Source organism: Nipponia nippon, unplaced genomic scaffold (assembly GCF_047370975.1).
Source record: "Nipponia nippon isolate SJK-2023a ecotype South Korea unplaced genomic scaffold, ASM4737097v1 scaffold_1, whole genome shotgun sequence".
In the NCBI taxonomy this organism is placed as follows: domain Eukaryota; kingdom Metazoa; phylum Chordata; class Aves; order Pelecaniformes; family Threskiornithidae; genus Nipponia; species Nipponia nippon.
Genome location: NW_028262290.1, coordinates 79,298,967 through 79,323,066, shown reverse-complemented (window position 1 = coordinate 79,323,066; position 24,100 = coordinate 79,298,967). Strand labels below are relative to the sequence as shown.

The following is a 24,100-nucleotide window of genomic DNA, read 5'->3' as shown; positions in this document are numbered from 1 at the left end:
TGGTGCTGGGGACTGTGCGAGGGGAAGGGTCTCTGGCAGTTGCAAGCCATGTTAATGAAAGTGAGACTGGTAATTAGCTGAAGGTGAGCAAGAGGCACTGACCTGCTCCAGGTGGTGCCATTGACTCTGCTGTGTATGAGAGAGCTCAGCAACGACGAACTGTAGAAGGGAAACAAGTACCTTACCGTGCTGTTGGAAAAATGAAAGCTGCAACGCAAACAGAATGGGTCGGCAGAGAGCTCAGGGCAGAGCCTTCCCCCCCATGGTCAAGGACACGGCCCTCTGCCCAGTGGCAGGGCAGCACTCCCCATTGAAAACAATTTAGTTAAGCTGCCACAGCTCTCTGGGTGAAAACTGATTTCAGGATGAATGATTTATATCGCTTTAATCTCAAACTGGTTCTGATTGATTAAGTCAAGTGAATATTAGCCTGATCAAAACCAACTCAAAAGAGTCTGTGTACATTTGTTCAGTTTAAGTTTTCAGTTAAGCCAGTTCAACTTTTTTGGTTTTTTTTTTCCATTTTTAAATACAGACAGGACCTTGCCATGATATTTCTTCTTTGGACAGCTGACATGCAGTTGTAGTCCAGCACTTTATCCTTGGCTTTCCCTGAGCATAATAGCTTAGTCACGGAAACCTTCAGACCGCTCAGGGTATTTAAGGTTCATAAACGGGCACGTTGTTGGACAAGCGTTACCCAAAAACGTAGAGAACCCAGTTTGAGCGTACAACCAAAACTAGTGCCCATCAGTCACCGTGACGGAGACGACCGCTGTCACACAACAAAGCCTGGTCCTTGTGGCTCGGCCGCTTGGTAGCTGACAGAGTTTCTTCTAGCAAAGAGCAAGTGCAGACTCTGGGGAATGCTGGTGCAGAAAACCCTATGTCATCCTAAAGAGGCCCTTGCAGAAGGCTGCCTCGCCGTGGCTGGGAAACCACAGGCAAACGCTGCCCATTGTGCCCATGAACATAAAAAAAAGGCTAATGCAGTCAGTCGTACAAGGAATAAAAACCATAGTTTTCACAAACCACAAGTGAAAAAGTGATGGTGTGAAACATCCACAACGTATTTTTTTAACTGAGCATGTTAGTCGAATTAGACTTTGCTAAACACATTTTCGAGAGCAAAACAAAGCAAAATTAGTTTAATATGACCAGTCTGTTCAGTTCTATTGCTCACCAAACGAATGTTGTTTTATTTCACTTGTAACGATACGCTTCAGGAGGCTGCGACTGCAGCTTTTGGAAAAGGATACCGGGTGGTCAAAGACCACATCTCCCTTCCACGGAAACGGGGTAAATCCTGAGTGACAACTATTCCACTGCACTTCCCCGGGAAAGCCGCCAAGCTGGTAATACAGCATGTCTGCTTTCAATAGGACTACATTCACATATTCTTTTGAAACATTGTTGCACCTTGTTTTGGAACAGAACTTTTAGCGGGGCCATCAGTTAAGGGCATCGCTTATTGATTTGTGTCACGTTAGCACTGTCACACCATAGGGCAGAGCATCCCCACGGTACTGCCTTCTGCAAGAAGCTGGCTTCCGAACAATGGCAGCAAGCATGAGGAAACCTTAGCTCCTGCTGCCACATGCAGTTGGAAAGTAAATATTTTATCACCTTTGTCAGTAGAAAGCTGCGTATAGAGACTCAGAAAGCGCCTTTGGTGGTTAACGCTGCCCTGAGCAGGTTTCTGTTACTGCTGCACTGAAAGTAAAAATACCGCATGCATGCAAACAGAGATGTTCCAGCAGTTCCTGTGTCCCTTCCTTTACCCTCATTTACAAGAGCTCACTGTTCGATCAGTGCCTTATGAGAAATCACTGAATGCATCCAGCATGGCGCCTGCTAGCATGGATTTTGCACATCTGCCTCTTGAGGGTTTCTGTTTATTTTTGATTTGTTTGGGAGGAAGGGCTTGTGCAAAGCAGCAAACTACCATTCATGTGGGAAGCTGCTAGGATGGGAAGGGGAAAAGGAACCACCTGAACCCATTTCCCCAACCTCTTCTGCTTTCCCAAGAGTGGACTGAAACAGCAGCATTTGGCCCAGTAATTATCCACAAACCTCTGCACAGTTTTATAGCCATAAAAGAATGCTACGAACATTGTCAATTCAAATATGCCGAGAGAAGTGCCAAATTTAAACCTGACTAGGCAAAATTAATATGCATAATAACTTTAATTACCCGATGAAGTACGATTTTTCACAGAATCCCCTCCCTCCTTCCACGCAAGCGCTCCACAGTGTTCAGTGAAAAGGCAGCTGGTCTGTTTTCTCTTTGTAGCCTCCACATTATACCCTGAATGATTTGTTCCTCTTACAGAACAATTATTTAGTGCTAGCTTTCTTAGAGATGGTCATCATTAACATATTTGAGTGCTTCACATGATCACTGGCAGGTGAGAGGCCTTTTATATGTATATATTTTATAAATTTCTAAATGTATGTGAATATATATAGATGTTATATATATATAGCACCTATTACTTTATGTATGAGTTATATGTATGTATGCTACTAATAGGTAGTTTTATAGGTATGGTTTAATTTACTATCATGTATAATTAATATGACTTAATTACATAGGTATTTTATAGCTAGGGCACTTATTTGGGGCATCCAGTTTGCCAAGTCTGTGATGTCCTTATTCAGTGTATTTAGCACGTCTTGGCTTAAGCATGGCTCTGGCTGACATCATTTGTGCTTCTCAGTGGTCAGCAGCTCCACAGCCAAAGTAAAAAGGGTCCAGAGTTTATGAGGTTTTCCTTAAATCCCATATTTAGCTGTACACAGGAATTCTGGCAGAAGCAAGGCGAGTTGGCTCTTCTCATGTGCCATGAGACATTCTCCAGGCCTCCTTTGTAATAATGTGACAGCCAGCAATACCTCTGGAGGTATCTGTGAATATTACATTTTTTGCTTACTTGGATGACTCAAGAGCTTGGTCAGAAACACTTCAAACACTACATCTCTGAATACAATTTCCCTGTCCTATTCCTTGGTGGACTTTCCAAACTGTCCTTCCCTGGAAATAACCCCCCCATTCGCCTTCTGCAAGCAGAGAAGGTGCTGTGAGAGGAATGGTACCTGGGGATGATGAGCACTTGTTTTTCTTTTTTTTTTTTTTTTTTTTTTTTATTTGGGTTGGGGGAGATCCTAGAGAAAGAGTGTCCTCAGGATCACCAGATAGACAACGTTTAGAGCTCCCGGGGGGGATCCAGTCAAACTGAGCTGATACAGGACTATCCCTGTATGAGTTAGGCAGCTGAAGAGTTTTATTTCTGAGGTTTACATCTGAGGAAGCCTTTGCTTCACAGCATATTTGAAGCCCTGGTTTGTGTTTACCACCCTAGAAATGACCTTTCAGCCTCCCTGTTAACACAGAGGAGCAATCTTAGACTCACTTAAGGAATGAATATGTCCATACTGAAACCAATTGCTCGACGTCTCCTATTCTGAATGAGCTGATTTCAGGTTTTCATTGTTTGATCTGTGTGTGTGCTACAGCCAGCCTGCCGCTGCTCTGCAGCCTGCCTCTGGTCTCCAGCTCCTCCAGCCAGCATTATTTCTCCAAAGGGCAAGCCTGGGCACCTTGAACATATTTAGCACAGGTACACAGGGAAGGATCTAAGTGATGTTGCTTGTTAGTGGTTATTTTGATTTTTGTACTCATCTTAACGCATAACGTGTTGGTAGACGGGATGCTCTGCAACCTAGAGAGGGTCCCTGGTGGCCAGCCTGCTGGGTGACAGGCTTATTTGGCTTTCTTATTTTCAAGATGCTGTTGGAGGCCTATTCCCCAACTTCAGATCGAGTCTTTTAGAACTCTGTCCAAAGTCATTGCTGAGTAAAAATCTTGAAAAGAGAATGCTAGGAAACTGGGAAGACACTGAAGGAGGATTGTATTGAATCACTTTCTTTTTAAATAATACATTCCTTAGCAGACCAGAGCAAGCCTTTATGGCTGCTTTTGACTCTTGTCTACACAATAGTCCGAAGAATTTGGGTCAAAAATCAGAGAGATGCCATAGATGTCAACGTATTTTTTTTTCCTCCTCACTGCCTCCATTACCTCTTGTCCACTCTTCCAGGGATTATCTCTGCCCACTGTTATCTCCGATAATGTTAGCTTAGCAGTTTTCAGTGACTTGGAATTCAAAGATTTAGTTGCAAAATTTACCATACGGAGAGTCTGTCAGACTGTCAGTCCAGTTTTTACTTGCCTCGAGAAGATGGCTGCTCAGCTGCTCTCTCTGCTGAATACACTCTCTGGGTGAGTAATTATCTAAGTAATGACACTCTTTAAATGAACCAAATAACCATAAGGGTTTGTAATTCTACTTGTGATGATTTAAAAGGAAGAAAAACGTGAGGATAATTCCCATTTCGTCCGAATCTTTCTGCCCTATTTTATGGCTGAAGTCGCTGAGCAGCTCTGGTGCTGGTGCTCGTTTAATCTTTCCAAAGAGGGTTCAAAGGAGGGGGAGGGGGGCTGTAATTTTCCTGAACACCTGCAAACCAGTCCAAACCCCTTTCCTTGGGGTTCTGAAGAGATGCAAATACCTGTAAGAGGGTGTCACCTTTGCGTGTCACACAGCTAGATGTTTTCTGGAGCTGCCTCACCTGTGCCAGGGAACTCTTCCTCGCCGCCTTGGGCACAGCCTGCAGCACTGGCTGAGCCACCTGGCAGCTCGCTGGCTCTGAGTGAGACCGTCTCGCCCCTTCCTTTCCCTGCTCCCCTGCACTGGCTCCAGCCATTTCATTTAGCTCGTTAAATTGGCAGAATACTAATCCAGGAAAATGCCAGGTTTGCTGCGGACAAGGAATGCATGGGCAGGAGAGAGGGAGACGACTGCCCTTTCCAGCTTGTTCCCCGCTTGCAGCCTCCTGGTATCTAACCAGACTGTGGAGTATTAAGTTCTGGGCCCAGTGAGCAGACCTAGAAAAACCAGGCTGCATCGCATGAATTACAGAAAAAGAGAAGGGTCTTCAGTTCAGACCATCTGCAAATTGCTATCTCCTGCATATTGTGTCCTAATTTCAGTCACAGCTTTTGGAAGTTTCCTGCTGAAATGTAGCTGCTTAAAAAAGAAATACCCTCAAAGAATCTTGCATATCTGTATGCTATTTTTCTATTCAAGGTGGTTTTTTACCAGCTGCTCTAATATCTGTCCCTTAGCAGGGCAGCACGAGCACTCAGGACTATTAAGAAAAAGGCACTCAGTGAAGAGGCCCAGTGAGGATTTTTGTCAAGGCTTAAGGAACAGTTTTCGTTGGCATAAAAAAACCCAAATGAATAATACATAGTGACAGGAGGAGCCAATTACATGTAATTCTGTGTTCCTGCCTGAAAAACCTTCCATTGGGTCAGTGGTCTCTTCCTTGCAACACCGTTGCTCTCCAGAGACGAGAGCACAATATCATTTTAGAGAACATCAGGAAGCGCTTGGGATTTCACTTTCCACCGTCATTACATTAGATCACTGTTGCTTACTGCAGAAGTAAGTCAGCCTGTCGGGCTGGGTGCTTCCCAGCGAGTGAGCATCGGATGGTGAGAGGCTGGCCGTCACGCCAGAGCCCGCAGTGTACCAGGACAAGCAATGGCCCTGAAGGGGGACAGGAGCAAGGGAGCAAGGGACACCCCGTGCTCCAGTTTCACTCACAACACTCAGGAGCATCGTTCCCACTAACATGCCAGACTGCAGCCTGGCATCAAAAGCAGGTAGGAAACCTTCCTCCACCCTACGAATCAGTGTCCCCTTCCCTTCTGTAGGAGCATCCTCCTGCAGCAGCGCCTCCGCCTTCCCTCAGGGCTCCAGCTGCCAAGAGGTGCTGCCATGGGCTCGCGCACGTTTCTCAGGAGGTAAACCAGCCTGCTCGAGCGACCAGGAGTGATCTGAAGTACAGCTCCTATCACTTTGCATTTCATAGTTACAGGTCTCTTGGGGAAAAAAAAAAAACAAACCAAACAACAAAACACAAAACAAACCACTCTATTTGTGCTGAAATCCAACAGAAATCAAATCCCGCTGGGCAGCAGCAGCTCAAGGGGGACGGACAGCTGGAGGAGAGCCAGGCGTGCCTCCTCCCCTGCTACGGTCCATTTGCCACAGGTTTCCAGAAGCATGTTTTGTGGGAGCTTTGCCCACTGCAACCTTCAGACACTTCAGACAGGCAATAAAAAAAGCAAGCGAGAGGCACAGCACTTTGGGTGAGGATGGTGATGAAGAGGAGTAAGATGGCTGGGGGGGGGGGGGGCAGTGAGACAGCAGGGGAGGAAGGCAATGAGGAGACAGAGACCTGTCCCTGCGCTTTCCAACCTAGCAAGTGCAAAGCTTTACACAGATGCACAAAAAGGAGCCACACTGCCCATAAGGATGCCAGGGGACTGCAGCAGAGCAATGTGGCTGTGGGTCATCAAAGCAACAGCTTCTCTCTCCACCGAGGTGGCCAGGAAAGCCCAATGTCAGGACAAATGTAGTGGTTTTCTTTTACTTGTAAGGAAAAAAACACAAGGAGTGGAAGTTAACCCGCAATAGCTCCTTCCAGGGAAACCAAACTGCTTTCAGGTGGTGCTGATTAGTCCATTGGTGAAAGTGGGTGGGCTTTTTTATCTACTGAAAGCTGAAAAGCAGCATTCCCAAACCACTCTGAAGAATAAGGACACCAAATAAGTTTAACAGCTTGTGCCTTTTTTAATGGAAATATCACAAATTTATACACATGTACACAGTAAAGTACAAAGGGTTAGAAAACGGACTTCATTTTCAGCCCCTAATGCTAACATACTGTATGTTAATCCCTGAGAGCACCTGTCAGTTGTATGTCTCCTGCAAGTGATACTGAGAGTGCAAATTCAAGTGTTCACCTGCAGCACAGGTTGCTTTCCAGATACTGAATCTTCAGTATGCTAAATCTTCAGTACACTGGGCTGGCAGTAAACAAAAATTGATAGTTAAACCATCCAATCCAGTGTACCAGTTCAAAATCCATCCTATCTTTGCTACAGACAGCTAAAAGATTGTCTTCCTACTCTCCAAAGAAATGAGTTCAGCTTATATTGTGGTCACACCAAATCCATGACAAAATTGGTGCCTATAAATTGCACAGCACTGATGCAGACTAAAATCCTCTTTATATTCACAGGGCTGGGGAGGTTTATTAGCAGGGTGCATAGTCCTCCAACTCTGACCTGGGAGGCTACCTGGCAATGCAGTCTAGCCAGCACAGCTACTCCAGCAAGAGGTATAAAGAGTAGGCTGTGTGGAAAAATCCTTGTTTCACACGTCTGCCATAACCTCTGTCAAGCCCTGACCCCGCAGACGCTAGCTAGCAATACCAATCTGGGCACTAGTTTTCAATCCACTGAATTTATTTCTCCCATGACACACGCAGTTTCATTACAAGTTCAGCGAGACCGTGGCCAGCCTTTGTGCTGTGCGAGTAAAGGATGGAAAAGTTTTCCCCCTCTGTAATTGAAGGGAGAAGCTGGTGACGGCAGCAGCGGGGGTCTGCCTGGGCTCCAGCAGAGCAACGCCGTCAGGAGGACACACCACGGCACGTTTCATTTCAAATGGGAGCAAAGCCTGAGCAAAAACATAGCCTGAGCATGTGCTGTATGACTTGCTGTTTGCCTTTGACCTCTACTTTTATGAATGCAGTCTTTCCTCAGCAAGCAGCAGGTTTACAGCCCTTCCTTCTCGGAATTTGCCAGGGTTTGGCATGCTATTCAGACTGACTGGTGGTAAAACCAAACGAAGCCTTAACGTGGACCACAAGCACCTGCAGCAACCTGTGGGAACTGCCACTTCAGGATGCACTCATGTACTAGGGAAGGTTTTCTCCCAGTGCCGAGGGGTGAGGTACTGCCCTCTCCGGGCACCCAGAGGCTCACTACCAAAGCTCGCACTGACATCTGGCCATGGTTTCCAAACGTTAGTGGCCGAGCTGCCTGATACTGCATCTCTGACTGGATGTTCATAGCATATGGCTGGACTTGATACCTGGGAAAATTTCTTGGACTTCTGGAAGCTGCATAATTTTCCTGTCCTGGCTATAATATGGAAAGGCTCACAATAAACCTGGTGGCTTTTTTTAACAGGAACTTAAATATCAACCTGAAAAAAAAAGCCCACCTGTGGCTCACCATCTCCCTTATTTCACAGTTAAACGCAATGACAAAAAATTCCCTGAGACTAAAGAGGAGACAACAGGTAGTGGATACAGGGAAACTTAATGGGGGAGGCAAATCTTAGGTGGCATTCCAAAAATTAGCTCAGCTTCTCTGTTGCTCCAAAGGGATCAGTCCCTGCCCCTGATTTATACCTGCAGAGGATGTGAATACCTCAATTACAGAAAAATTTCCTATGCAGCCCTTTCTGTATTCAACGGAACAAACAACAGCATTAAGAACTGCATCCATACAGACTGTATAGCTGTACAGTTTAATACTTATCCTGTCTTAAACTTTGATTACTGGAATTAAAATAAAGTGCTTAGTATATTCAAAACAATTGTAGACCTGGATTTTCACTGCCCACCAACACTGTGGTGTATTTTAAACTTTTCATTATTACTATAAAACCTTGCAATACGTCTACCCAAGCAAGGAGAGGGAGGAATGTCTAGTGTCAAAAGCACAACTCCTTAATTTTGTCCATCACAAAATGAACAAACACAAAATACGATCCTTTCACACACATGTTGTTTTTCAAGCTGTTTCTCAGTCATTCACCTGGAACTGGAAAAAAAGGAAACCGCAAAAGGACTGCACCGCTTAGAATTTCCCATCAACAGCAGACAGGTAGACTTAGTAAGTCTTCCACTCAAAATACCTTCATGCTCCACCATCAGACACACTGTGGCACACCCCTTGCCCTGTTTCTGCACCTTAAAGGCCATTATTCAGTATTCCAGCTCCGTGAGCAGCGATCATGCACGAAGGCATGCAGTCTGTTATCTTGCTCAGATAACAAGACTAATGGCTCTAAAACCTTCTAAGCAACTGCCTTTAAGTCAGGTCCTGCATCTGGCAGGAGACACCTGCCTCTGCTTTTGAGCCTCTGCTGCTTTTTTCTTCTCCTGTTCCTCTGCCTTCCTCCGCTCCTCTTTTAGCTCCTTGTATCTCCATTTGGGAATCTGCAAATAGGGGTCGTCCTTTGCACTGCTCCTCCTTCTCGCCTTTTCTGGCTGGAAGGTGGGCGGAGGAGCCTTGCTGATCCGGACCTTGGGGATGACAAATCCCGGCCTGACGCTGCTCCGTCTAAGCAGGTGGAGCGGCAAGAGGCTTGCTTTCCTAGTGGCTACGGTGTTCACTTGAGAGACTGCAAGGCTGATGGGCTGCAGGCTGGCTCGCCGGTCCTTCCTCTTGGGGATCAGCGTGACTTTGGAGTTCTGAAATAGCTTCTCGTAGCTGCTAAAGTGGTCTTTGTCCTGAGAGCGGATCTCCTCGGCTCTCTGCTTCCTAAGGATTTCTTGCACAGCCAGCCTGCGTTTCCCCACAGAAGGCGGGCTGCCTGGGCACACAGTCCGGCACGACAGAGCAATGAAAGGGCTGCTCAAGCTCGTCGTCACCTTCACCATGTGATCAAGGACCCCGTCTTCTTCTGGGCCATAGTAAGACCGGAATGAGACAGCTGCCCTCATGCACTCAGAAATCCTCTGCAAACAGCTTTTTGGCTCTGCAGCCTTGGCAAGAAGTTCCTTCATCTTTGGCCATTCTGGTTTATATTGATCGCAAAACTGTTCTGGGCATGGCCTGTCCATCAGCTTTTGCATGATGAAGGCAGATTCCGACCTTCCTGTGTAACAAGCCCATTCCCATGAAGTCAGTCCACGGCTTGGGTCGGTCGCGTGAACATTTGCACCTCAAAGGAAAGAAAAACAATTAGTGTTAATTAACGAAACTGCCCGCGCTTTTGTTGCTATGATCAGAGTTGAATCAGGCAGATCCCTGCAAGAAAATGTCACACACGACACACTACAATATTTGTGTCAAAATGAACACGCAACAAGGATAGATTATGGTTCCTGACTTTCTGAACTTTTGATTTGTTTAAAAAAAGTAAAAAAAAAATTAAGGCTGTATATAGGAAATTCTCTTAAAACAATGCAAAGAATGACATAATGAGTTTCAACTGCATTGAATGTTGCCTGCCATTTTAAAATCCATTCAATCAGGCTTGTAAGAAAAGAGTGATGACTATGGCAAGAAACAATTCTGCACACAGAAATCCTTCCCACACAGAATAATGGACCTTTGCATTGATCGCTGCCACTCAGAAGAGAGATCTTGGGCTAATGATCACAAGTTCCATGAAAATATCAACTCAATGCTCACTAGGAGCCAAAATAGCAAATAATATACAAGGAATTTCTAGCAAAGCATTAAAAAAATAGAGAAAAAAGGAAAAAAAACAAGACAAAACACGAGGTGTACAATTCAGTTTCTCTTCTCTCTGAAAGGACACCGTAGAGTTAGGAAAAGTTGAGAGGATGGTGACAAGGGTGATCAAATATAAGGAAAGTTTCCATACATGTCAGAGACTGGATAATGGGCGAGATGGACCTTCAGTCTGAGCCCAGAACAGCTGCTCTCGTCTACCTTAGATTAGCACCCCCGAGGAAATGAAGTACTTGTTAGCAAAAACATGCTATTATCCCCAGGTGGGCCAGGCATAAGAGGCAACTGGGACACATGCTAGACAGCAGAGGCATCTGAAGTACAGTTTTAGGTCCTGGAAGGAAATGATTTCTAGTGGATATTATCTTTCAGCCTGACCTCCCCCCATTCCCAGATTATGATCTTTATCCATCCAATTCTGATATCTGTCCCCATCACCATTTTTTCTTCTCATATTTTTTCTGCATTCTTTTTCAGCTCTGCCTTCCTTTCGATCTCTCCATGTTCCTATAAGCCCCCTCACATGGACTTCTACCGAAAGGGTAGTCAGGCACTGGAACAGGCTGCCCAGGGAAGTGGTTGAGTCTCCATCCCTGGAGGTATTCAAAAGACAGGTAGATGTGGTGCTTGAGGACATGGTTTAGTGGTGGACTTGGCAGTGGTAGGTTAACGGTTGGACTCGATGATCTTAAGGGTCTCTTCCAACCTTAACGATTCTATCATTCTATGATTCTGCCCTTGTTCTTCACTCTTTTGATTTCAAGTGGGGTTACTTCTTCTCCAGGGCACCTGGCTGCCTGAAGAGAGGATACAAGAGTAACAGGAGGAGCAAGCATCCTAGTTTGCTCTACTGTATCCTTCACGCCTTCCGTAGTACTGTATCCAATGCTGCCACACTCTCTGGCAACCAGAAAATTGCAGGGAAGTCCTCTCAGTCCTGGTATTAGGGTGGAGTGTGGGCATTTGTCGATGAGGATGCCATGTGCCCAGTTCTGCTCACACAGAAGGGCTCTGCAAAGGACAGAGGAAGCTCAATACAGACAGCACCTTTGGAAGAATCGCTGCAGAACAACGAGCAGCAGCAAGTGTTTTTGGAAGCTGAAGACAGCAAGACGCTGTTGCAAAGGACCAACATGTTACAGTTCATGACTGGTAAAGGGCACAGAAACTAGCTTGGGGTCCAAAAACTAGCTTGCTGTCGCCAATCAGAAAGAATCTGAGAGACATGATGAGGACTTGACAGCAGCATTGTGTGCTCTGCATCGCACCCAAGTGATCCTGGACATACCAGCTGGGCACACACACCTTGGTGTTTTAGAATATATGGGTAGGTGGGTGAATGAATGACATCGACAGGAGAAGGAGTGTGAGTGAATACTCTCTGGTTTCAGGCAGTCGTGTTCTTGAGCTGCGAATCCTTTGTTTTGTATTCTGCCTTTAAACTTCTACTGATCTCAGACGGAGCTTTGCACGCTCTAGAATGTCGACTTTGTTCAGCAGATCTGCAGCATGTTCTCTGGGACAGGCACAGGCATTTTGCCCAGCTGCTTTCGACATAACTGAGCTCTTTAACATTCAGTTGTGGTTTACGCATATCACTAGCCCTGCAGATAATTTCTGGGTTTCTTGATATAGTTTCAAGCTGGGATATGAATGGGTTACAATGTTTGACTTCTTGAAGGGCTTCTCTATTAGCTGAAGCACCATTTTCAAACAGCCAACACAAAACTGACCCACACATATCTTGCCACAAAAGAAAAGACATTCTGTCCCATTGCTTTGGAAGAGGGAGATGTCCAGAGACCAAGACCTGAGGAAAAGGCCAGAGAAACATCATGATAAATTATTTTTTTCAGGGTGGATTATCTTGGTGACAGCATTTCAAACTAGCATAAGGGGGACTAGATATAAGGAATGGTAACTAGATATAAGGAATCAGTTTGCAATGGCTCCAGTATAACCTTTCCCACAAAGGATGCTTTGTCATTACAGAAAAAGAGGAAAAAGGAGAGCATGGGGAAAGTGATCAAAAGATGTTTTAACTCTGTTAAGTACCAGATTCCTAAGTCTGGGAAAAAATCCCTAAAAAGAGGATGCTAGAGACGCAGACCAAGAGTGAACGTGGATGGAGACACCCTAAGCAAAACAGCTGATCTCAGTTCAAGTGTAGTTTAAGAGAATTTTGCAGAAACGATCACTCAGAGAGAAAGCACAGGGACACCGCAGGGAGTCAAGCATGGGACCCAGACTGGAAGGCAGAGAGAAGCCAAAGAAAAGGAATATTTAATCAAATCAAAGAGTTCATTAGCTGTGGACTGAAGAAAGGATTGTCGGATCTCAAAGGCAGCGGGGTTTGACAAAGTTTGTGACCGCAGAAGCTCCAGACAAACCAATGAGGGGAGGAACAAAGACATACAGGCGTGTCCTCCTGCTCCGCTAGACTGTTTTTGAACCATCCTACCCAAACTAATACCCCTGAATCTCTCCCATCTCAGGCTAGCCTCTTATCCTGTCCTCCTCTTAACACTTGACTGTGTCTTTGGTCCTTCCCACTAGAGCTGACTGGGAACATGGCAGACTATATGGAAGTTTTTTTCTTTGCTGCACACATAACAGGCAAGGATTTACTAAAGGAAGTGCTGTTACAGGAATTGTCTCCAAATATAAATTTTAATGAACAGTATGCTCTGCTTGTAAACAAGCAAGAAGTATAGATAGCTGCTTACCATTATCTTCAAGAAAAAGACATGCCAGCTCTGATATGGTGCAGCTGTGGGACCTTGGATCAGACTTGTGCAAAAAGAGCTGTGTGAGAAAGCGCTCACTGGGGGCTCCCCACCTTTCCTTGGGGGCTGCACTGAAGCTCAGACGCTCAGCTCTGGTCCTTGCCTGAGCTATGTTGCAGCTACGCCTGTGCCTGGCCACGTGCCTTGCTGATACGGACCCTGAGCCACAGACTTAATTTCTTGTTTTGACCTGGGACCTATCTTGTCTCTATGGACTTGCCTTGTCCCCACGGCCTTGCCTGGCAATCCCCGCAGTACTGGCTGATCCTGGTTGTTGTCACCAGCGCTGCTCCATTTCTTTGTTGATGAGGGTAGTGCCTCTCTGTGCCTTGCTGTCACCCTTGGCTCACCGCCCTTTGAGGAGAAGCCCACTCGTGCTGCTCCCTCACAGATGTGTCCCCAGGTGTTTCGGAAACTTTATCTCAGAAAACAATACTAGAGAGTATTGAAATCCTGATCTTTCAACAGAAATCGATGCTGACTTTGTACCTTGTATCACAAAATCTCTTCTAAGGCGTGATTTACTGTAGTGGTATTGATTTTCTGTACAAATCAGGAGACATTTCTGAACAAACTTGTCATTCAGCAGAATGCCTCATCTGGAAGAGACATGAATAGTCATGTCCCTTTTTAAATGTGATAGCAGTCTCATTGAACTAATTGTCATTTCAGTGTAAGTGAGTACAGCCTACCATTTTTCTTTTAGGAAAACTGCATTTGCCGCTGGCCTTCATTTTCCTACGAAACTTACCCTGAAGATCATTTTCGGCACACCTAATTTGAATACACATGCCCCTTTGGGGTACCAATATCCTATTTGATTAAGAAGGTTTAGTGTCCCTTGAGATGCAAAACTGACATCCTGAGTTTAAAGACAGGGAGCGAAAGAGCTCAGGCATTTGTTACTGACCTGTTTCATACACAGTATTTAAAGCCCAGTCTCCAGACCCACAGCCACTCCGACGACTTCACTAAAGCAGCACTGAGTTTACATGGGAGATTACAGCAGGGCTTGACACATGAATTACAACCGGCATTTCTGTGCTCCCGCTCGGGCTGGCTCGCTTGCTGAATGCTGGCAGCAGCGCGGTCCTGGCAGCGCAGCAGCCTGTGACAAACTGCTGATGAGCGACTGGGTTCCCCCCTTACTCGCTGTGCACTCACGAATAGCAAATTCACATGTTCCAAAGACTCACTTTGAAAGAGCAAACATTATGGCCAAGTGTCTCAGAGCGCCTTAATCTTGTAGTGATTGACCTTGGCCACCCTCCAGGAACTCAAATTTCAGGAAGAGCAGTCATTTTGACAATCCAGCTCCAACCATCTGTCACACGTTGCTGTTACCTCTTCCCCATCTGACTGTGTTAAATCCATGCTTAGGCGGCTGGGAAGGTGAGTTATTTTCCTTTACTGACCTCGTGCATTGCCACAAGTAGGTGTCAGTCAACAGAGGTCTTTTTTACCCAAGCCACTAAACAGATACTGGATTTAAAAACATCCAGGCTGTATTCTAAAGACACATACCTGCTTTGTAGCTATGCAAGTAGACCCACAGCTGATTACGGCTGTTTTCCCCCTATATTTCCATGCAGTCTTACGTTTTAACATAGAATTTTGCTGGTTTATTTGTGAAATTGATTTTTTCATCAAATCTTTTAATAACTATTTCTTTCACCTTCTTCAGCAAACTAGCACTTCATTGTCAGCAGCCACTCAGTATCCCTTAAGCCCCAAACTACTTCTAAATCCATTCTGAATGAGCAGCTCCCTCCCTCCCTCCATTTCACCAGGCTGTACAGTGCTAAAAAATAATCAGATATTAAAATGGGGGCAGGCAATTTACCATATTTCCTTTGTGGCCCCTATTTTGAGCTGAAAATGTGAGGACCTGCAAAATACTCACCAAAACATGTATATAAACTGCAGTTTAGAAACTCAGAGTACATTAACTCTACGTTTCTTTAGCCAACGGATGATCTTTGGTATCCTCACTCTCTCTGATGCACAAACAGGCTGATAAAACTTTCTGTAGGTTAATTCAATACGGCGGCTAACAAAGCCACTTTCTGTCTGGCTAAAGGTTTGTTCTCCCCAATATTCTGTTTTCTTATGAATCATAAAAATGAGAAGGTGGCTATTCAGATGCCAGAGGCAGCAACCACATAGTGAACTTTGATATTGATACTTTTTGTACAAGACATAGAATAATAAGGACTGAGTTATCTACAAAGATGGAAAGGTTATGAAATAGCTTCTAGTGACCAAAACAGAAAGAAGCAGCTTCCATCAGATCCCCAGTGACAATACTAGAAACCCATGATACTGTAAGGTCAATTTGACAAGTATTGGGATTGAAGTTTCATGTTAAGTGATAATTTATAACAGGCACTGGAAAATTCTGAACTCGTGTCCTCAAGAAGTATGTGTTAGTCCAGAAAGTGCGTCAGTGTCTAGAAGTACTCTAGCTCTGCCAGTCATTTTATAATTTTGTTTCCTAAAAATTTAACTCCAAAATGAATGATCCAATTCCAAAGCCTTGATTCCAGTATAAGAGGCTACAGAACCTTGCAGAAAATAACATGCTGGTTACCACATCATCCAAACATTTTCTGTGACATATCAACATCTAGAAACTGGATATTATGAAAATGAATGAAAGTAATATCACTATGCTTGATAAATGCCTGTGACTTAAAATATTCAGATTATGAGGGGTTAGACTTCTGTGACAGCAAAATGACTGAAATAAACTACTTATTCAAGATCTCTCTCAATGAAATGGACCTGTGGGATTCTTGGTCTAGACAGTAACAATATTCACATGCAATCTGTTATCATTTCCATAATATTTAATTTGTGTCAAATATCTGCAACTGTAATACAAGAATATATACTAATATATGCTTATTTAATTATTAGCTAAAAATTTATATACCAATTAATTACTTAATATAATAAAACCATACAACATTGTGGCTAAAAGGTGCTATATGCTGGGACCACTCCTGTAGAGGCTGTTGCCCCAATGCCTCTCGCCCTTCTGAGTCTCCTCTCCAGGACCCCTTCACCTCGCAATGGATACGGCTGGAAATTCAACTGCAGTCAAGAGCCAACAGCAAGAAACATATTTCCTGTTCTCAGACGTGAAGAGAGGCAGATGGGCAGAGATCAACCTGCTCGCTCCCTCTGCCACGATTCCCTCCTTGCAGCAGATACAGACCTGCTGGCGCCCTGTTGCCCATAAACTTGGAGACCCAACTCAGATCTGTAGAGGGGTTAGAAAGAGAGGTTATTCCCTATGTTGCCAAATTTCCCACCAATGTCCCCTGTAGGATATGAACCCTACACCCAACTCTCCTGACACAAGCCAGAGCTCCCAAAGCTCTCCACTCCCTGCCCCAGGACCTGCCACGGTTGGAGGGAGACGTGGAGGTCTGGCTAGGGTCCCACCACCGTCAGGCACCCTTGCACCGTCACACCCACAGAGCTGGCAGCAAGAGACCCCCGTGCCTCTCCCAGCTGTGTCATGAACTTCATTAACTCCTTGTCTACAAGTCTTGATGATCACACTCCCCGAACTCTGCTGCAGACAATGAATCTCACCCTGAGAGCTCTTGGAGAGATCCTGGATGAGTTTCCACAGGCAATCTGAGCGCTCCTGCACCTGCAGCATGTGGCTTCACCACCTTGTCTATGACTTATTTAAAAGCTGCACCCGTTTCCAGGGGAGGCTGCACCACACCTCTCAGAGTAAACACCCTAAGAGCCAATTTTCTTCTTGGTGTTTGCGTGTGACTGTCTAGTATTTACAGGTAGATGATGATGAAGAAGCAGCAAAGCACTTTGCATACCTGCCAGCATCAAGGCTTTCACGCATTCAGTCCGGCCCTGCATCGCAGATTTCATCAGTGCTGTGAATCCGAACACATTCCTCTTCTCGATATCAAGCCCAGGAAAATAGTTCAACAAATAGTTTGTAATGGTTATGTGCCCTTTAAAGAAATGAAAAAGCAGAGAAAATAAGTCACAGAATTAAGGTGCTGTCTCAAGGTTAAACCAAAAAATTACTCCTGCAGGTTCGATAACTGGAAAAATGCAGATAACTAATAAGATCTCTTTTCTTCGTATCCTCTTCCGCTCATTCCAGTCATTAGCCTTAGGGTTAAGTGGCACTGACTTCTGACCAGACTGTTGGGCTAGGAGCCTGGAAACCTGGGTTCCCACCTTCTCTCAAGTTGCCCTCTTCTCTGAAAAGTCAGTTTAAGGTAAGGGAATAATTGAAAACCAGAGATGGTCTCTGTGAGGTTGCAAGGGGCCTCGGTTTCTTGACTCAGTGAGTAGCACTGCAAAGGGAATTCCTACAGCTTATGGAAGGAAGACCCGTCACCTGGGGAAAATTACTGCAAAGGTTCAGCTTTTTCACTCCCTTGGTAAATTTGAGCCTTGCTATAATGGCACTTCATTAAAAAGCGATTACATGTGGTAGTTACAGCCAATAATGCTAACAAACCGTGCCAGGCCTGATACGAGACAAAGAAGTATTTTGCATAGAATCCCACATTTTTATTTTTCCTTCTGACAGTGTAAAGCCACTTGTCTACTGTCCAGCAATAGGAAAATGGGGTTGATGTTCAGTTTTGTTAGTAAAATAAACGACTCGAGTTCTGTTTCTAAAAACAACTGTTGCCATTCATGTGTCTTGTGCACCAGGATAACTGGTGTCAGCAAGGGCAGACTGAGTAGTTGAAGACATCTCTGGCTAAATGGTTGGAAGATCAATTAAAACGTCAAGTCTTTATAATTGGACTATCAGAACAAGATGAGTATCTAGTGCCATTATGACTCATTCAAAACAGTTTTCCCTTCACTTGTCATTCATTTTATGATGCTTTGATGCTTTATAAAATAATGCAGTCTGTCAGGCAGCTGCAACAATTACAATTTAATTACTAGGAGCTGTAAAAATATTCTCTCATCTCACTCTGCAGTCCAGCTGAATATTCTGTGATGCATGTCATTCAAATTCATCTAGAAATGTTACTGAAGCAGATTATAATTCATACAGGACAATTTTTAAAGTCTATAATGTCACATCTGGTGCAGATTTCATCAGCAGTTGCTTTGTACCAACACAGTCCTGCATCCACTTTGGAAAGCAAGTTAAGAAAATCTTTACCAATTAATTTAAGATGTTTTCTGGTGTTACTCTTCATCTCCTAGAATTTGCTGGACTTTTTGCTACTTTGCTGCATAACTGGAAACTCTCCTGATACCTGAGCAGATGTAGAGATAGCGCAGATCAGCTTAGCAATGCCAGAGAAAACCAAAGAAGGAGTTCCCTGAACCTTGCACAGTCCGATGCAAATGAAATATAAAGATACGGCAAACCGCAACAAACTGAACAAAGCAAAAGTGAACTGGGTCCAGGGCAGGATCAAGTGACCCGGTCCTGCTTACTCAATACAGAGGCTCCGGCTTCACTGACTTTATGGCATAAGACCAAATCCTAACAGGGTATCAGTTACTACCGGGAGAATCTTTGTCCCCAAATTGTTTTGCAGGACATGCTCTGTTTCACCGATCAGCGTGCACCTTCATGAAGGTTTTGGAACAGCTGAAATACTGCTTTTTGACCACAGAAACCAGAGACAGGAACTGAAACAAGGAGAAATAATAAGATGAAAGATTTTTCAGCGTTTATTACATTACTAAAGATGTTCTTCCTTTTGCCAAAAGCGTAGCTGATGTAAGAGATGTTTTGCAAATGTGGGATGATCCTAAGAGTCAATCCTTTTCAGCCAAAACTCTTCAGGGGACTACAGATGGCCTCAAATGAGACAGAAAAAAAACTCCAGCAATAAAATAACAAAGAAAATGAAGAGGTTTGTGATTCTCAGAAGTTTCGCATCTCAGGGATTCCTGCAAACCACCTCAGTTTTCATCTGCAGGAGCTTTCTGTCCTCTGAGGTTTGCATCAAATTTCAAGTTCAAACAGATATCAAATTCAAAGCAAAACTCACAGCTGCCAAGTTTTTGTTCAAACTTTGTCATATGCTTTTGATTTAAGGCCATAAAGTTCGCTTCAGTTCTCCTGCGTCTGGGCGAACTAAAAGTGTCTATCTAAATCGTAAACCAGGTGAGTCTTCCATAATTTAAAGTCTGCTATGAAAGCTGTATGCAGCTTTAAAATAAATTAGCCTGGCCTCAGCCAGTTTGGTCATACTGAATTTGTATCAGGCTCTTGCTGTTTGTAAGCCAGATCTATCTCCTACCAGAACTGGCATGCTGAGGGTACACTTCTTCGCCTTGTGAGCCATAGACAGAGATCAGCACAGATGTCTGTAGTAGCTTAATTCACTTAATTGCTGCCACAGAGGAAATGCATATAATGATGACAATATTACCTAATAATCTATGTCATGCAGGCAGAAGGATAAGCTGCATAGTAAGGAAGATGCTCTGTCATATAGCATCACAATTTCAAATTGTACCTGCAAAAAGCCTGTGGTTGGTCTATGGGTGGAGAATGCTTTCAGACGGATGGGTGGAACCGAAGACAGCCAGAACCTCTTATCCTCTGGATGCTTTAGGTGGTTGTGTTCCCATGTCTCCCTTAACAAGCAGAAACTGGGATAACTTCTCATTTTGTGTTCCCAGCTATACAGCCTTGCCCCAAACTGGTCCCTGTAACATAAACCATCTATACTTCATGAGCAAATATGACTCTCTCTGAACACCAGTGGATGCCAATTACCATACACTGCCACTGATGTAGCTATGTCCTCAGCAGTAGTAGGACTGAGAAACAAATTTTAATGTAATTTTCCTTCCTTTTCCCTTTTTTCAAAACCACTCTCCTTCCTTCCTTTCTTTCCGCTTGTTATTTCAATCTCCTGTTTGCATCAGTCTCCCATTTTTTCCTGCATTGTCCTTGTACTGACATGTAATGATTTTGCTTCTGCTTTAACAGCATTACCACCCATTTCTGGGCACCACCTGCTGCAGGCTGCAACAAATTTACAGTTTTGGAAGGCAAGATCTCTTTAAGAAGGGATCCCATATTTGTAAGAAATATTGAGAGAGCAAGTGAACAGACCAATTTTCAAACCTGAAATTTACGCACTAAGCAGAGCACTTTGCGGTTATTTTTCTATACTAATAAGCTTACAAAGTACTGCTTTTCACTGATCCCTCCAGCCTATCTTTCTCAGGTCAGCCCATGCAGAAAAACTTCAGCTTTAGATACTTTATGATGAAGATCTTAAATCATCAAAAGCAAATGGATATGAGGAACTGAATTCACTTCTCTTCTGAGACTCTGGCTGGTCTTTAAAATAATTCTATTTAAATCAAGCTGATGCTCAGATTTGAGCATCACGTCTGGGCAGTCATGAAACAGCATAAGCAACTGTCGATCTTAAACTCTTCCAGCAAAAGTAGAGAGGCCTCTGTCACCTCCCTTAGTACCTGTACCTAGCGTTACTGGTGCAGCCTCTGAAACACACAGAACGATCCCTCAGGACCGCAGCCTCTTTCCCATCCAGCTCCTCTTCGGGGTCTGGCCACACGTGATGGCCCACCTGGTCAGCAGGTCATAACAGAAATGGCAGCACTTTCTGAAACCTTCTGATATGACCTTACAATCAACTGAAAGAACATGGATTTGCTATTAGATTCTTTACAGGAAAACCAATATTTTTGGTATAAATAACAGTGATCTCTTGGAATAATTTATTTTGAAAAAAATATTACTATTTCCATGGCCTAAGGGTAAAAAAAACCCAAATAAACCCTCCACTAAAGGAAAGCTCACATAAGCTTTGCTCTCAGTTCATTATAATACACTGCTCAGTGTTACTACTTAACATTCAGCAATAATTAAGCAGCGTCTATTGCACCGTAGCTCCTCTGGTTGCAATGTCAACCTCATGGTAATCTCTATTAACACTACAGCAGTATCTTGTGATAATGAATTAAATAACTGGTGTCAACACTGTAGCTCAGGATTATCATAGGCAGGGGAAAACACCCAAGTTGTTAGGAGGTTTTATAGGCTTCTGCTGACTACAGTCATTTCCAGTTGCTTTGGGGATCAATAGCAAGTACTGGCAGAGAGTGTCAAGCCAATGCCAGCCCTCTGGATTAATTCTGAGCTCGTTATCATTGAGTTATAAAGGTCAGGAAGGAGTCAGTGTTAAACCTTTCGTAGTCCAAATTTATATTAGGTCAGATAAATACAGCAGGTTAGAGTTTTGGGGACTTCTCCACTTTCTTTGGAAAGCTACTATACTCATGACTTTGCTATGGAAGTGACAACTCTGGTCCCAATTCTTTCTTCCAGTATTCAAGACCTGTCTCATAGCGGCTTCTTTAGCAGAGTTCACTTTTTGGTACAAAACAAAGCAAAGTTTGCTATTACCTGGAAATGTCTAGTGGCAACGTTACTCAAGTAAAATCGAAACCTAGCTGCTCCAATCTTCAGACATGGCTGAAGTGTACATGGGATGTCCATTGATGCTGCCTGATGGAAACTTGTTTCCTCCATCCAGCCAGAGAAGAACAGACAGGGTCTGGGACGGAATACTGTGTCCCATGAACTCCCATGAACATCCCATATTCTTCATCAGTGAGAAGACATGATAAAGACCAAGTATGCATTTCCTCATGAAGTGACTGCCTTTGAGGAGCACACTTGAGGGATGCAAAGGAAACCACGGATGCAGAGCCAGGCAGCCCTTGGAACAGCTTTTAGACCAGAAAGGGATGGCCCCCTTGGTCATATTTTTCCTGATTCACATGCTTCAGCATTTTTGTTAACATTTTTAAGAAAAAACTACAGCTTCACTTCAAGGTTAAAGCACAGTGTTACAGTTTTAACAGAAATAATTGACTGATTGCTTTTTAACCATACACTTGAACTAGTAACTCTTGTGGGAGCATCTCTTAACATTTATGTGATCTGTTACACTTGTTCACTGAATATTACCACGCTGGGTGGGATAAAAGAAAACCTGGGGATAAACTCTGCTCCCACTCCAGTCTGCATCAGGATTAACGTGGTCGATGTCAATATAATCAGTCTGTTATAAAAGCAGCATTGGCAAACACTGAATCCTGCCGAGACTACATAAATAGAAGGGTTTTTTGCTTTTAACTATGGCGTGGCTGAAGAATGTCTTAGCAGCTAAGATATTTCTTAATGATGATACATTTTCCTGCAGTCAGCAATTACTACAGACCCACTGAGGTAGGTGCAACAGGCATGAGAGAAGAGATGCTATGGCCACTGATACAGCACATTATATGACCACAGTGTTAACTGGTTGCTTGCCTGCGCAAACATAGGAAAATAAGCTAAAAGGAACAAAGTAGTATAGTACTGCACACTTGGGGCAACATTTTCTTTAAGTTAAAATAGTTAATGGCATCTGCTAGAAACGTATAGCTTTTTCTGTCTTAATCCATTGGATAAATATTACTGTAGATTAATTAGTTCAAAGAAAATCATGACAAACTTATTTGGGAGTGGGCTCGGCCAGGATTGTTTTATGCAGACTAATTTCTTTTAAGGCTTTGACAAAATCCTAAAAATAATGGCCACAACACACGCTCCTCCTAAGACCCTGTATGTAAGAGGTGAAACAAAGAGCCTTACCTGCCTGTGCAGCTGTAATTAGAGCCGTGTTCCCTTCGTTGTCCTGCCAGTTCACATCAAGGTGAGGGCATTGTGCTAAGGCTATTACAATATCCACATAACCTTGGTAACAGGCAACGATAAGACCATTCTGTAAGTAAAATATAAAGAGAGAGTTAGGTTTACCAGACTCAGAAAAGTTCACTGAGGAAGCATATTAATCTGGTTTTTTATTTATTCTTTTTCAGAATGAAGAACTGAGAAGGTCAGCATAACTCGTGATTAGCTCCAGGCACAATGTTCAGATCCAAAACACAACTTTTTATCTCTGCCCTTTGGTGAGTAACATTTGATATTCCTCAGAAATACCTAAGAGAGTAGGTATTATATTATGCTACTTGGAAAGTAACTGTTTATAAATGGCTTATGCTTATATGACTATATAATCTAGATCCAAATGAGAATAAATCAGATTTTATTGTATAATAAAATGAACCCAGCAGGTAAGATGAACTAGACATGATCTGAATATTCATTCTCTGTAAAACAACTGCTGGCTCTCTGAAGGGGAAGTGGTAGGCAGGAGTCGTGTTCAATACTGCCTGTTGCTAACTTTAAATACTTCGGGTTTCCCATTATAACCAGACCTTTTTTATAACCATAAATAAAATAAAATTGCTTTTAGAGCTCCTGTTTAATGTGCTTTATGACAGCTGGAAGCTGTAAAACTTCCAGGAGGAAGCCAAGCCAGAAGGTAAACCTTATAACTCAGCTTGGTACCCATCTAGTGTTTCACTCCACAGCAGCAAACTGACAGCTTCCCTAAAATACATCAAAATACACTTGTAATGACAATTAAATGGAACTACAGTACTTACTCCTGGCTGCTCGCTTGACCGCTAGGATTAAAACCATTATCTCTGGTCTTCAGGATTACTCGGGCAGCCCAGCGTTCATCTGCACGGGGCTGACGGGCATAGAGGAGGGCAGGTGCAGATAAATCAGTGCTCCCTGCGGTCCCTCTTCATTGCCAACGCATGACTCAGTTTTCCTGAGCTCAGCATCAGTATCTGACTATTGAAAAGATAAGGGCAGAGACACAAATCTCAACCTCTCTGGTAACCCTGCCAGCCTAAAAAGTGCTCACACAGACATGCTGCAAGTTCATAACCACAAAAGACTAGCAAGAAGGAGAACCCAGTTATGAAAACTGAATGGTTCACCCTGACTCCTACATCATTTTTCTAAGCTGCTCTTGCATAAACACTC

At 43.8% G+C, this 24,100-nt stretch overlaps 1 protein-coding gene across 1 annotated transcript in view; it reads right to left on the bottom strand.

Moving 5' to 3' along the window:
* Positions 1-6,705: 6,705 nt before the first annotated feature.
* ANKRD33B (ankyrin repeat domain 33B) overlaps positions 6,706-24,100 on the bottom strand; it is a 42,320-nt gene continuing 24,925 nt past the window's right edge. Inside the window, exons 2-4 of the mRNA XM_087760822.1 lie at positions 22,853-22,982; positions 17,049-17,189; positions 6,706-9,875 (exon numbers count right to left, since the gene is read on the bottom strand). Coding sequence (XP_087616948.1) covers positions 9,025-9,875; positions 17,049-17,189; positions 22,853-22,982 — 1,122 coding nt within the window. The 3' untranslated portion in view covers positions 6,706-9,024. The remainder of the gene's footprint in view (positions 9,876-17,048; positions 17,190-22,852; positions 22,983-24,100) is intronic.